At 39.8% G+C, this 15,137-nt stretch overlaps 1 protein-coding gene across 50 annotated transcripts in view; it reads left to right on the top strand.

Moving 5' to 3' along the window:
- TTN (titin) overlaps positions 1 to 15,137 on the top strand; it is a 307,843-nt gene that overhangs the window by 179,820 nt on the left and 112,886 nt on the right. For all 50 annotated transcript variants that reach the window (XM_035133990.2, XM_035134229.2, XM_035134116.2 and 47 more), the window contains 19 exons: positions 473 to 526; positions 1,615 to 2,010; positions 3,270 to 3,545; positions 4,795 to 5,070; positions 5,246 to 5,385; positions 5,939 to 6,065; positions 6,170 to 6,433; positions 6,547 to 6,813; positions 6,971 to 7,234; positions 7,332 to 7,471; positions 7,629 to 7,755; positions 7,906 to 8,172; positions 8,274 to 8,540; positions 9,894 to 10,160; positions 10,359 to 10,498; positions 11,498 to 11,624; positions 12,463 to 12,605; positions 14,062 to 14,185; positions 14,691 to 14,957. In XM_035133990.2, the coding sequence (XP_034989881.2) occupies positions 473 to 526; positions 1,615 to 2,010; positions 3,270 to 3,545; positions 4,795 to 5,070; positions 5,246 to 5,385; positions 5,939 to 6,065; positions 6,170 to 6,433; positions 6,547 to 6,813; positions 6,971 to 7,234; positions 7,332 to 7,471; positions 7,629 to 7,755; positions 7,906 to 8,172; positions 8,274 to 8,540; positions 9,894 to 10,160; positions 10,359 to 10,498; positions 11,498 to 11,624; positions 12,463 to 12,605; positions 14,062 to 14,185; positions 14,691 to 14,957 (3,933 nt within the window). The remainder of the gene's footprint in view (positions 1 to 472; positions 527 to 1,614; positions 2,011 to 3,269; positions 3,546 to 4,794; positions 5,071 to 5,245; positions 5,386 to 5,938; positions 6,066 to 6,169; positions 6,434 to 6,546; positions 6,814 to 6,970; positions 7,235 to 7,331; positions 7,472 to 7,628; positions 7,756 to 7,905; positions 8,173 to 8,273; positions 8,541 to 9,893; positions 10,161 to 10,358; positions 10,499 to 11,497; positions 11,625 to 12,462; positions 12,606 to 14,061; positions 14,186 to 14,690; positions 14,958 to 15,137) is intronic.

Raw genomic sequence — 15,137 nt, forward strand, 5'->3', positions numbered from 1 at the left:
CCATCAGTGTTCTTCAACCTCGAGTCTTCAGATGTGGTTGGACTACAACTCCCACCATTCCCAGCCTCCTTAATCGATGGTGAGGGTAGTTGTAGTGCAACAACATCTGGGGCCCAAACCTTGAATGGACGCTGTCCTATATAACATGTACATGTATAACCCCTACACAGTCTCTGCCACACACCTTTTACCCAGGACTCAATGATAGCAGATGGGGAAATGGCTACACTTAGCAGGAGGGCTTGAGGGTCCAAGAGGATGACAAGACTATTACCACGAGGGAGGGAAATGAGGCTGAATTAAACCATTCATTCATTCATTCATTTGAATATGCACAACTTCGCAGAAGTAAAATGAATGCAAAAAGAAGCAACACTTTGAGGAAATGATAGATGATAGGTAGGTAAGTAGATGATAGATAAGATTAAACTGGACTTCATTATCTAATACTGCTGTTGCTGTTTTATGTCAGAGCCTAAAACTACACCAAAGGAGGAAGCTGGAAAGGCTAAACTTCCTATTAAAGGTAAGAGAGATTATAAAATGGAAAATTGCCCCCCCCAGCCTCTTTAAATATATAGTAACTGTGATCAACAGTCCCAGTATTTATGCTATGAACTACCAAATAGCTGACTATCTAGTATAAACCTGTGAGCCATTTGATAAATGAATGGCAAAGACACTCACACACCCTTTGTAGTCAACATTTTTACAATGAGTGGTGTCTCTTCTTTCAGAGAACCTAGGTGGTAGTAAGCTAAATTTTACTCAAAGTAGAGACCTATTGAAATTAATACAGTCAAACCTCGGTTGTTGAACGTAATCCGTTCCAGAAGACCATTCAACTACCAAAACGTTCGGCAACTGAAAACTGAAAGCAGAAGCCTAAATACAATACGGAAACTCAAAACAGAAGCCGCATACCATGCTCGGATTCCGAAAAGCAGAACAGTTACTTCCGGGTTTTCGGCGTTCAGGAGCTGAAACATTCCAAAACGGAGGTGTTTGGGAACTGAAGTTTGACTGTAGACCTAATTTAGTCATGCCCATTAATTTTACTAGGTCTATGCAGAGAAAAAGGTAGCTGAACGCCACCCCATGTTTTCCTGTAACCAAATGGTACTTAAAACAAGATTGACTTTAGCATGCCTAAATTAACAGGATCACATAAAAATCTAGAATAATCTGTTTTTTGTTGTTGTTTTGTAATATTCCTAGACTACAATAAGTAGACAGGAGTGGGGGTGGGTGGGTGGACAAATATTGCAATCAAATTAAAGAAAGGAGGTATGAAGTGTTTTGCTCTTTGGTCAGAACAATACTTTGTCTGTAGGAACCACAAAGGCGCAAGATGGGCTTCTACATGCCACAGCCATGCCTTGCATTTTGTATCTTGGTCATGCTAGAATGGGATTGGAATGTCAAAAGCACAGAACTGACTGGCTTGTATATAGAATAGATTTAAAAGTTCTAGGGGTAAACAAATTGCCACTTAAACAGAAAGAACTGCATGGTTTTCCTGCTGTGTCTAAGACTTGTCATCTCTCATCATACCTCTGCTGACTTTAACTGTGAGATTCATACCAATATCCCTTTTAAATATATTACTTGTAGCCAAAAAGACACCTTCGCCAGCAGATGCCGAGAGGAGGAAATTAAGACCAGGAAGTGGTGGCGAGAAACCTCCGGATGAGCCTCCTTTCACATACCAGCTGAAAGCTGTGCCGCTCAAGTTTGTTACAGAAATTAAAGATATAGTGCTGACAGAAGCAGAGTCGATAGGCTCTTCCGCCATCTTTGAGTGCCTCATCTCTCCCTCCACTGCCATTACCTCTTGGATGAAAGATGGCAGCAACATCCGCGAGAGTCCTAAGCACAGGTTCCTCTCTGATGGGAAAGACAGAAAGCTCCACATTATTGATGTCCAGCTTTCAGACGCTGGGGAATACACTTGTGTACTGAAACTGGGAAATAAAGAAAAGACCTCTACAGCGAAACTTGTTGTTGAAGGTACTTTATGGCATCTCCAATTGGGCTTGAGTTGCTTATGTACAGGTTATTTATGCCCCAAAGTTACATTTTATTTGCATTAGTGTTGATACTTTGTTAATTAATGCCATCCATAGCACAATATTTTACAAAGCACAATGGAACAGGTCCCTGGTCCCAAGTGTCTTACAATCAATATTTTAACACAGGGGAGACAACAGAAGTAGCTAAGGAGTGTGTGCTTACTTCATTACATAAGCTTAGTTTTAGTGATAGCAAGGCATGGGGTCTTCCTTCATAAATTAAATTATACATTTGTTGTTGTTTAGTCGTTTAGTCGTGTCCGACTCTTCGTGACCCCATGGACCATAGCACGCCAGGCACTCCTGTCTTGCACTGCCTCCCGTAGTTTGGTCAAACTCATGTTCGTAGCTTTGAGAACACTGTCCAACCATCTCGTCCTCTGTCGTCCCCTTCTCCTTGTGCCCTCCATCTTTCCCAACATCAGGGTCTTTTCCAGGGAGTCTTCTCTTCTCATGAGGTGGCCAAAGTATTGGAGCCTCAGCTTCACGATCTGTCCTTCCAGGGAGCACTCAGGGCTGATTTCCTTAAGAATTGATAGGTTTGATCTTCTAGCAGTCCATGGGACTCTCAAGAGTCTCCTCCAGCACCATAATTCAAAAGCATCAAATTATACATACATGCCCCTAATTCGACAATTTATTCTGGGCATAGGTACTCTGATGCATGCACAGAACCTCCTGGCTGAGAAGAATATTGCTTTATGCATGCATGTCACACCCCTATAATGAATGAAATCAAGAGATAAGCATGTCTATATGAGCACATGTGGATCTCTGAAGTTAGGGTGATCATTCTAATGTGAAAGCTTAAATTTATATACTGTAGTTTATGGCAATGGTTCCCATTTAGCTAAGTACTGTGGACTTCCTGTTTTTCAAAAACCAAGATACGAACCCCCTGCTTTTTTGGGGGGGGGGCAGAAATATCTCTATGGTAGTTTTTGTTATGTTAATGGTGCCATGGACCATGTGGGTTATGCCAAGTGTGGATTGCTCAATCAGTAGAGCATGAGACTCTTAATCTCAGGGTTGTGGATCAAGTCCCTGCATAGTTGAATTAGAAGACCTTTGTGGTCCCTTCCAATGCTATAATTCTGTGATTCTGTGACCCCCTTGGAGTCCGCGGACCCCCAGTTGGGAACCACTGGTTTGTGGGAACGGGGAAAAGATGCAAATAATATTTTTCCTCTTCCCTAGAATTACCAGTGCGCTTCGTGAAGACTCTGGAGGAGGAACTTACTGTCATCAAAGGGCAACCCTTTTATCTAAGTTGTGAGCTGAACAAAGAGAGAGATGTGGTCTGGAGAAAAGATGGGAAAATCATCAAAGACAAATCTGGAAAATTTGCTCTGGGTATTATTGGCATGCAGCGCGCCGTTACAATCATGGATGCCGATGACACTGATGGAGGTGTATACACTGTGACTGTTGAGAATACTGACCTCGTCTGTCAGTCAACTGTGAAAGTGGTTGGTAAGTTAAATTTCAAAACAGTGTATAGTGTGTGCTTGGGATAAAATTGGGATATGAAGGAATTCTATAGTGTAATATTAAGCCTGGTGCGTTATTTTTGCTCTTATATGCTAGTCCTTCTTTACCTTGCTCTATCTTCACTGATCTATTTAAGAAGATTGGTTTTCACTTAAGCTGATTGTGTAATTTGTGCTGAAATCATCTGAAGGTCTTTAGTGAAGAGCTGGTTTCACTAGAACTGGAACTCAGCATTTAATTGCCAGTTAGAAAACGATTCAGTCACAATATCACACATTGCTGTACTCCCAACAGCTTCAGGTGGAAATCTACAGTATCAATCTGTGCAAAGTTTATAAAATGGCCTTCACAAGACTGAAGATCTGTGGTCATCCATGACTCACTTGGGATAATCTTATTTGAGGGCGGGGGGGGGGGGGGAAATATTTAGCAATAACATCAAAGTCCAGCAGTTCTGAGCAAAATGAGGCCATCAAAAATATGTTTGGGTTTATATATATATACAGAGGAACCTCGGTTTATGAACACCTCGGTTTATGAATTTTCGGTTTATGAACGCCGCGGACCCATCTGGAATGGATTAATTCACTTTCCATTACTTTCAATGGGAAAGTTCGCTTCAGTTTATGAACGCTTCAGTTTATGAACAGACTTCCGGAACCAATTACACCCATGTTTCAGTTTATGAACGCTTCAGTTTAAGTACTCCGTGGACCCGTCTGGAACGGATTAATCCACTTTCCATTACTTTCAATGGGAAAGTTCGCTTCAGTTTATGAACGCTTCAGTTTATGAACAGACTTCCGGAACCAATTGTGTTCATAAACCGAGGTACCACTGTATATATATATATATATATATATATATATATATATATATAAGCGTTCCCAAGTAAGCAAAATAAAAATAAAAATAAATTCTTATTTTTCAATTTAAAATATATTTTCAAAGCAGATACACTGCAACGCTTATGTTATTAATTAAAAAAACATACAACAAATGTGGCAATGCCAAGGCATTTTATTCTGTGTTATCCATGCTTTCATGGCACTTTGGCTATCCCTTTAATACAATTAGAAAGGAGAGGTGGGCAACCTTTCTCTCTCTCTCTCTCTCTCTCTCTCTCTCTCTCTCTCTCTCTCTCTCATAGCGCAAAGGACCCTTGCTATTCATCTCTACATGCATTATGCTAATTCTAATGGTTATTATTTTTTTGTCATTTGTTATACAGAAGTGATAAAAGACTGGCTAGTGAAGCCTATTAGAGACCAGCATGTGAAACCAAAGGGTACTGCTACCTTTGCTTGTGATGTTGTGAAGGATACACCAAATATTAAATGGTACAAAGGTGAAGAGGAGATTCCTCTTGAACCCAATGACAAAACAGAAATTGTAAAAGATGGACCTCATCTCTTCCTCAAAATTAAGAACTGCACGCCAGAAGATCTCGGAGAATATGCCGTGGAAGTTGAAGGGAAGAGATACCCAGCTAAACTGACACTGGGTGGTAAGTTTTGATGCAATACATTTTGATGCAATACATTTGCCAGGGGGGGGGGTTATTTAATACAGTAAGACTAAAGATGGGGTGGAAGTAAGAAAAAAGATGAAAGCCTGCAAGACTGTTGAAGTACTTTATTGATTGCATATATGTTATAAATTTGTTCATTTCTAAATGCCAGAACGTGAAGTTGACCTGCTTAAGCCCATTGAAGATGTTACTATTTATGAAAAAGAAACAGCAAACTTTGACTGTGAGATTTCTGAAGACGATATCCCGGGTGAATGGAAACTGAAAGGAGAAACACTCAGACCCTCACCTGTAAGAATCTGTATTTAAGACCTCATGAATGTAAATATAGTATAATTATGTTGGTCAATTGTGGCTCTGCAGAATACCAAAAAGAAGGATTTAGAATCATTTGGGCTTAATGTTAGTGCATAGCTGCCAAGTTTTCCCTTTTCTCGCGAGGAAGCCTATTCAGCATAAGGAAATTTCCCTTAAAAAGGGGGAGAACTTGGCAGCTATGTGTTAGTGTGGCTTTCAAAAAGGCACATTTTAATTATGAAGCTAGCTCACTGTATACCTCACTGTCACATTTTTACTTGCAATCCTAAGGAGACTTTTGTTATCGCATATGCGAGGAATTTTAGGGTGATTATTACTGAGTCCTATGGACAGCCCCAAGTTTTGTTTAGTTCAGAGGAAGATGGAAGACGATGGGAATATCTTGGCCCTGGGTCATTTAAATTACATAGAGGACTTCACCATCACATTCTGAGGACTTTACGAACTGTTGTTTTTAAATCAACACAACATGCTTTGATTAGAATTTTCTTTTGTTACCGTGAACTTTTTCATCTTTTCCCTCCAGACTTGTGAGATCAGAGCCGAAGGAGGAAAACGCTTCTTAACCTTACACAAAGTCAAACTAGACCAGGCTGGAGAGGTTCTCTACCAGGCATTGAATGCAGTGACTTCAGCAATTTTGACAGTGAAAGGTAAAGTGTTTCACTAAAAATGTGTCTTCAATTAGCCTGTCGTTTCTGCCACTGTAGTAGTATGTGGGGGGAAATATTCAATTCAATATTCTCTTTATTTGCAGAAATCGAGCTGGACTTTGCTGTGCCTTTGAAAGATGTGACTGTACCGGAGAAACGGCAGGCGAGATTTGAATGTGTGCTCACCAGGGAAGCCAATGTGATATGGACTAAAGGCACTGATATAATCAAAGTTGGAGAAAAATTTGACATAATTGCAGATGGAACAAAACACATTCTGGTCATCAATGATTCTCAGTTTGATGATGAAGGAGAGTACACTGCTGTAGTCGAAGGGAAGAAAAGCACTGCAAAATTGTTTGTAGAAGGCAAGTTCTTTACTGTCAAGTATTACACTGTAAAAGTCACAACAAGAATTAGTCATCTGAAACTACCACTGGTTATGACCAGATGGCATTAATTGTCTTTCCCTCTATTTCAGGCGTCCGGCTGAAATTTATCTCCCCGCTCAAAGATCAGACAGTGAAGGAAGGAGAAACAGCCCACTTTGATTTTGAACTTTCTCATGAAGATATGCCAGTAACCTGGTACAAAAATGATAAGAAAATCCACAATAGCAGAACAGTTCTCATTTCTGTAGAAGGGAAGAAACACAAATTAGAAATCAGAGAAGTGACGCTTGATGACATCTCCGAAATCAAGGCTGAAGTGAAGGCATTGCACACTAAGGCAAACCTGAAGGTTTTAGGTAATTTATGTTGTCACATTTTGTTACTGGTTGGATCTGTATGTATTTATCTTTATGTCTTTTAGCATTTATGTTTTTCATGTACTAATTCACTCTGATTACTAACCTCTTCAAAAAAAAATACAACAACACTTCATACCTGACCCATATCTTGTAGAGGCCGATCCATATTTCGTTGTGAAATTGCAAGATTATACCGCTGTTGAGAAAGATGATATCATTCTGGAGTGTGAGCTTAGCAAAGATGTGCCGGTGAAATGGTATAAAGATGGTGAGGAACTTGTAGCTTCCAAGAGAATTTCCATCAAGACTGACGGCAAGCGCCGCATATTAAAAATTAAAAAAGCAACCGATGCTGATAAGGGAAATTATGAATGTAACTGTGGAACTGACAAGACAAATTCTGAAGTTAAGATTGAGGGTAAGTGATTGTCCTCTTTCAGTAGAAACTCTTCGAAACATTGTACACCTTACTGGTCAAGGCAGGAAATCTGAGATATATACATATTTGCTTTCAGCTCGTATGATAAAAATAGAGCGTCCTCTTTATGGAGTGGAAGTATTTGTTGGCGAAACAGCACGATTTGAGGTCGAAATCTCTGAGCCTGATGTTCATGCCATTTGGAAGTTAAAGGGAGAAACTTTAACAGCTTCACCTGTAAGTCTGTTTAAAAAAAACCCAAACCACAACACAAGTGTTGTTGTTTTTAAGAGAAGCACACAAAAACAATTCTTAGAAAGTTTTAGAGAACACATGAGTGATTAGGACAAATCTGTTTGTTTGTTTTTTCCACCCTCATTAAAAAAAAAATCAGGATTGTGAAATGATTGAAGATGGCAAGAAACATGTTCTGATTCTTTACAACTGCAAACTGGATATGACAGGAGAAGTGTCCTTCCAAGCTGCAAATGCTAAAAGCGCTGCAAATCTGAAAGTGAAAGGTAGGCTCCAGAAGGCATCAACTCCCAACCCATCTTGCAGGGTTTTCTTATTGCCCAGCAACAACATCAACAAAATCCATTGCTGGGGCAGTTTATAGAAAAACAAACAAACACATGTCTAACGCTCTTAATAACCTGGTTTGGTTTCAGAACTGCCTCTCATCTTCATAACTCCGCTCAGTGACATTAAAGTCTTTGAGAAGGACGCTGCAAAGTTTGAATGTGAGGTATCAAGGGAACCGAAGACTTTCCGTTGGTTGAAAGGAACCCAAGAGCTTGAAGGGGATGAGAAATTTGAAATCATAACAGAAGGCACAAAGCATGCACTTGCCATTAAGAGCGTGGCTTTTGAGGATGAGGCTAAATACATGTTTGAGGCCGAAGACAAACGGACAAGTGCAAAGCTGATCATTGAAGGTTTGTTTGTAGCTCTGGTTCTCCCGGCGCTGTTTGGTTTTCATATTTGTGTCATTTGATTCGTCACAGTTTAACTTTAACGAGATGCTTTTGTGGTTTAGGCATTCGCCTTCAATTCATTACCCCTCTCAAGGATGTAACTGCAAAGGAGCGCGAGACTGCAGAATTTACTGTTGAGCTTTCCCATGACAATATCCCTGTTATCTGGTATAAGAATGACCAACGGCTCCATACCACCAAGGTGGTTTCAATGAAGGACGATGGCAAATTCCATACGCTCACCTTCAAAGATCTCAATATTGATGACACGTCTCAGATAAAAGTGGAAGCTATGGGCAAATCGTGTGAAGCTAAACTTACTGTCCTTGGTATGTGTGGTCTGAGTTTGATTTACGTTATGGCTCTTCTCAGGTAGAACATCTTCTAGAAGCATAACCGTGTGCTTAGGAGCTTTATTCACATGGGCTTTCCCTTCCTCAGAGCAGTTCTTTAAATCTTACGGGGAGATCCCATTCCAGCTTCTTATGGAACAGCTAGATTTGCCTCCACATTAGGGCTTCCTTGGCAGCAGACCTCATACTTTTGAACATGCTTTCAAGAAGAGGTTCATATGAGCTCCTCTTTTGGGGGCCATCTGTCCTCTTTCAGAAAGCTTCTGACGATTGACTGCCACTAGGTGATCTGCTCTGTCATATTGCCATGCTACCTTATTAGCAATCCTTTTGTTATTGATTTGTCCTTCGGTTCATTCCTTCATTGTAGTTGTTGCTTTGAATTTGCACCCTTTTCTAAAACATTGCATCCATTGGCTGCCTGTTTCTTTCCGGGAACACAATACAAAGTACTAGTCCTGACCTATAAAGGCCTAAGTGGTCTGGGACCAGCATATCTAAAAGAACATCTTTTTCACATACAAGTCTACTCATCAGTTAAGACTATTTCGGTGGCAGAGCACGTGCCTTGCACACAAAAGCTCCCAGATTCAATCCCTTGCTTCTCCAGGTAGCATTGGAAAAGACTCCTGTCTGAAACCCTGCAGAGCTACAACCAACCATTGTAGACATTAGTACTGAGTTAGATGGAGCCTATGGGTTGCCTGGGTGAAAGGCAGTTTCCTATGTTTTTATCTGTTGGGACCTTTCCCCAAACACCCATGCTTGTTATTGTCATTCAGGCATTACTTTGAAACTGTCCTATTTTCCTGTTTTTTAATTATCAGTAATAGCGTTCAGTGTCTTTACTATGGCTCTTCTGTAAGTTTTTGTGCTGCCATTTTATTTTTGTTTTAGTCTTGTATTTTGGGAAACGTCATCCCTTGTACAAATTTTTGGATGTCGTATTGTCTAACTTTGTTTTGAAGTTGTTGTAAGCCGCCTTGTGGATCCAAATCTCGGGAAGGAGGGGTATAAATCTCTTTTAAATAACCAAAATAATAACTAAATAAATAAATATAAACCAGTTTGTGGTGTACCACAGAAACAGGTTTCTTTCGGGTCCGTGTAAAGGGGAAAAAAATGAAAAGCAGAATCAGCTACTTTTACCTAATAACAATAATTTACTCTATTAAAGTTGCTTTAAAATTTGCTTTTAGAAAACTTTGCCCTACATCAAAAATCCTTAAAAAGCACTCTTACCTGAAAGGAGAACTGTTTTGCATAAGTTGGTTCAATTTTGAACATATGAATAATCTTAGAATGTCACATATTCGCCTTGACTTGCAGAGGGGGATCCTTATTTTACTGGGAAGCTTCAAGATTACACTGCTGTGGAGAAAGATGAAGTGATTTTGCAATGTGAAATTAGCAAAGCAAATGCTCCCGTAAAATGGTTTAAGGACGGACAAGAACTAACTCCGTCTAAGAATGTTATCATCAAGGCTGATGGCAAAAAGAGAATACTCATCCTCAAGAAAGCCTTGAAGAAAGACATCGGTCAATATACCTGTGATTGCGGCACTGATCAGACTTCTGCCAAGCTGAACATTGAAGGCAAGTCCACCCTTACTGGTGTATTATTATATTCTATTTTAAGCCGCCCTGAGGATCATTCATTCGAAAGACAGGATATAAATCTTCCTAATAAACACATCAATAAAATCTTCTTGATCCTTCTGTTGTAGAACCCTGCTCATCAACATTGTCATGAAAGCTAATAATATTGGTGTATGGTGTTTTTTTCCTTCACAGATCGTGATATTAAGATTGTACGTCCCTTATATAGCGTGGAAATATTTGAGACAGAGACTGCACGTTTTGATACAGAAATCTCTGAGGAAGATATTCATGCTAACTGGAAATTGAAAGGGGAGCCTTTGACACAGACACCTGTAAGCGATCCTTTTAAACATTTCCACACTTCTAAATGAGGCTTATATTGCCTAAAATATGCAAATGGAAGAGCATAAAACTTTGGAAAATCTTTGGAAGATCTGAGAAAGTACTGTAGGGGGGGTACAGAGAAAATAATTGTATATTGACGCAATTTAAATGGCTGGAATTGTAAACCATGCAGAGTTAAGCAAAATATATAGAATGTAGTTTATCCGTGTTTCATATTCACACAATAGAAAATATATAATTCAGAGGAAGTAACATTAGAAATGTGAAGATTGCTTTTGTAATGAAAAGCAATTGTAAGTAATATGTAAATAATATTTGATAAAAAATATGTTACTTGCAATTGTACTGGAATTTAATAACTGCATTGTAGCCATATATAGGGTTTTTTTTTGTTAATGTTCCCATGCAAATAATTCAGAAATTCAATGTCCATGTTTAGCACATTAACATCTCATTGATCTGGACAATGTGTGGTTGAAGGCCTGTGGTCAAAGTTTTGCAAAAGTTCAGTAGGTCATACCGTAGCCATTGGTTGTGTGTGCAGATGGAAGGGTTGCACACATTGCCCAGACCAACCTTAGCTCTTCAGCAGCTGGCTGCAACACAGCCAACACTGTTCAGGAGGGCCTCTGACCCTCCAAAGAGGCTTTACAGGAGGCACAGTGGGCTGCATTGGGGAGGGAAAATATTGGTTGCACAAGCTCCCTTCCGCTCACACAGCCATTAGATACAGAACAATGGGGTCCAAGTATGGTCAATGTACATGCCAGAGAATGTATTGTTCTGGTATTTGTACTCCGAGGCAGGATGTTGAGAACATGGTTGTAAAACAGCTGCAGCCAGTGCAATGTTTTGTCCCAAAGGGGAATGAAAGGTTGCTACCATTTTGAATATCCAAATACCAGAAATATGGACCTGATAAAAGGAAGTGAAATCTATTAGAAATGAGTGTTGTACAAACCTTTGCATTTGTTTGCTCTTGAAAGGACTGTGAAATTAAGGAGGAAGGCAAAAGGCACTGTCTTACACTCTACAACGTGCGCTTGGACCAGGCCGGTAGCGTAGACTTCCAAGCAGCCAATGCCAAATCAACTGCCAATCTTCGAGTAAAACGTAAGTGTCTTCTAAGTGTATCAAGATCACGTGTCTTTTACACCAGTAACTGAGCTAAACTGAAACAAGTTGGGAGTCAGAGTGGGGCATGTGATATTTTGTTAACGGAACAGTAAATGAGAAGGAGACAGTCGGGTGAGCTTAAGTTGGGGAGTAGTTATTTGATATAGTTGTATCACTTATTCTTTCTTAATAAAAGCTTTTTATAAGTTAATTCTGATACTTCTAATTCAGTTAGTTTGTTTCTTTTTAGATCGTGGGATAGGTTACTACATTATATAAATATTTTCAATTAGTTTATAATAACAGGTTCTTAGAGCACTGGAATCGCCCCTCCTTATTCCAGGATGATTGGCAAGGTAGCATAATGAGTTGTTACAAAATCTAAAATATTACAAACAGACTCTCTGCTGTGCTTGGCATTTGGGGCATAAGATCTGAGAGGTAACACCATGCTGACATTTGTGGAAAGTGCCAGTAGCTTGATGGACAGGAACACCCTACACAGTTGGTGACCACTTGTCTCTCTGTCCAATTGTAGGCCTTGCTATTTTGGAAGGCGCATGCCTTATCTAGCAAGAGACATGCAGGGCTTGGCAAAGGAGACAGATGCAACGTAGCTTTCTTGCTGATCTTTTCATTTAAAAGGAGCAGGCTCCGCAAATAGGGAATCTCCAGTGACCAGCCCTCCCCCTGAAAACCCCAAGGGCCCAGATCTAGCCAGGGAATTTAAATAGCCTCCGTACATCATACTCCCTCTCTCTTGGGGAAAGGCACTATGGCAGTTAGCAAAAGGTGCAGGTGGCTAATCTGAAGATGTCTTCTTTGTTCCGTCAAGCACGTGTAATTGGCCTACTGAGGCCTCTGAAGGATGTAACTGTAACAGCTGGTGAAACGGCAAACTTTGAATGTGAACTCTCCTATGAGGGAATTGTAGTGGACTGGTTCTTGAAAGGACAGAAATTGGAGCCCAATGACAAGGTACAGAATACCTTTTTTCTCTTCTCCCCTTTTTCCGTGTCCAGCCCTATTTCTTTCCCTCCTTCTCTCCTACCCCTCCCTTTTGTGAGACTGACAGTGCAATCCTATACATACTTACCTGGAAGTAAGCCCCACTGAGCCCAATGTGGCTTGCTTCTGAGTAGAGATCCGTAGGATTGCACTATTCTAAAATATCATTCAGAAAAATCAGTTCCTTCCACATGGTGGAAGATAAAACTTCCAAAGTGACAGGTGAAAGGGGTTGGGGAGGTTTTGTATCAGGGCTAACATAAAGAGATATGTAATATTTTGATACTTGTGGTGAAGTTTATGGTTGTTTGCATCTCCTTATTCTTTTCCTTCTGTGAATGTAGAGCTGGCATCCAGTTCTGCATATAAGGGGATTAAGGAGATTGAAATTCCATTTCAGGCATTTGAGCAGGCTTCCAGATAACTTTCTCGGTAGATTTGCTCGCCGAGCATTTCTCACCAGCTATTTTTAACCCTTCATCAAGTGTGCTGTTAACGCTGAGATGTGAACAGCCCGGAATGCGGTTCATTCAATATTTAAAATGTTTTAGCATCAAGCCATATAGTAGTATAAGTAATAACATGCAGAAGTTGCATTCAGTGAAATATTATTTGGTGCTTGCTTTTTTTAGATCCTCTGTTTAAGTCATCAGAGTGTCTGTTAATAATAGGCTTATGCAGAGAAAATTTGCAAAGGAAAACAGAACTATACCTGCTAAAATGAGGCCCAGTTAGTACCAGTTTGGAATTACCATAGCCAATTCAGCCTAATCAAAACATTAAATTTAAACTAGCATAGCGAGATTTAGCTAAATGGATAGATTAATACTTACTGTTCCCATGAAAAGTTTTTTAATGGTTACGCATTATTAGATGCATCTTAAATATTTCAACTTTCATATTAATAATTGGCAAGATTTTATGTTTTGCTTCTGATTAACCCATGTACATTAGTTTAAATGGGCCTATGCTAACACAAACAATAGTGTTTAGGGCACTCCTACCCCAGTCCAGTAAGGGACTATAATCCATGCAGAACCAGGTCTCTCCTCAGTTCTTCCCAGCTGGACGGGGGAGCTATGATGAAAAGCTTCTTATACATGTAGTTCCCCTTTTAGATTGATTTGGATTATACCAACCCTTTGAAGAAGTTTACAGTTCCACCAATCAGCTGGTGGATTCAGTCTGCCAACTCTCACAAAACTCTAGAGGCCTTTGGGGCTTGGCGGCTGATGCAGCACGAAGAGCTGAAATTGAAACAAGAAATCAAAGAGGCCCCAATGCATGGGTGTATAACTGGGAGTCTTTGTTTACCAGCCTATATAGACAGACATATGCCAACACAAATGTTTGATATAAGGTTGAAACATGTTTGCTTACCAAATCTATTCTCCTGAACATTGCTTCTTCTTCTTCTTCTTTTAAGATCGTGCCCCGTGCTGAAGGTAGAGTTCACACCCTTGTTCTAAGAGATGTGAAACTAACAGATGCTGGAGAAGTCAAACTGACTGCAAAGGATTTCAGAACTCAAGCAAATCTTTTTGTAAAAGGTAGGCTTCCTAAAGTAAAAATTTATTCCATTAGCAGTATGCTAGAGGCTACTGATCCGTGTTAGGCAGAGTGCATGATTGGGCCGATCCTTTTCTGCAGTACTTTTTACACATAAAATGCTGAAAACAATTCTGGCCATAACTCAGACTTTTAAAAAGAGCAAAATGATAGCTAGCTTTTCAATCTCTTGGGAGCAAAAAAAGGATGCATGTAGCACCAACATGATTTGTGGGGTTTTTTTTCCCCTCCCTGTCTTCAGAACCACCTGTTTTTTAAAAAAATCATTTTCCATTAATAACAAAAGAAAATAAATAACATCATAACAGAACAAAAAAGAAAAATATAAAAAGAAAAAGAAAAATACACACAAAAAAGAAAAAACTCTTGATTCTAACCATTGCCATAAATCTTTAGACTTCCCCCGTTCCCTCCCCCTCTGGGTTTCCTATTATATCCTTGCAGCAGTTTTCACATTATTTTCATACATCATATATCCATTTACAGAACCACCTGTTGAGTTTACTAAGCCTCTTGAGGACCAGACCGTAGAGGAGGAAGCTACTGCAGTTCTGGAGTGTGAAGTATCCAGAGAAAATGCGCCAGTGAAATGGTTCAAGAATGGCCAAGAAATCCACAAGACAAAGAAATATGATATAATTGCTGATGGCAGAGTCAGAAAACTTATCATTCACGGCTGCACACTGGACGATGCTAAAACGTACACATGTGATTCTAAAGATTTCAAGACGTCTTGTTTCTTGAATGTTGAACGTAAGTTTTACTCATAATTTGCTTATAAATACATAGATACTTGTTTCATGATTCCAAAGGTAGGCATGTTGCAGATATATAGGTGGGTCAATCTGATGGTGCTGTAAAACAAGCAGACCTTTGACTTAAGTGGGTTGGGCTTTTTCTTTCATCCACAAAAGTGGGAACCTCTACTTTATC

Source organism: Zootoca vivipara, chromosome 1, assembly GCF_963506605.1.
Source record: "Zootoca vivipara chromosome 1, rZooViv1.1, whole genome shotgun sequence".
NCBI classification, from domain to species: Eukaryota; Metazoa; Chordata; class Lepidosauria; order Squamata; family Lacertidae; genus Zootoca; species Zootoca vivipara.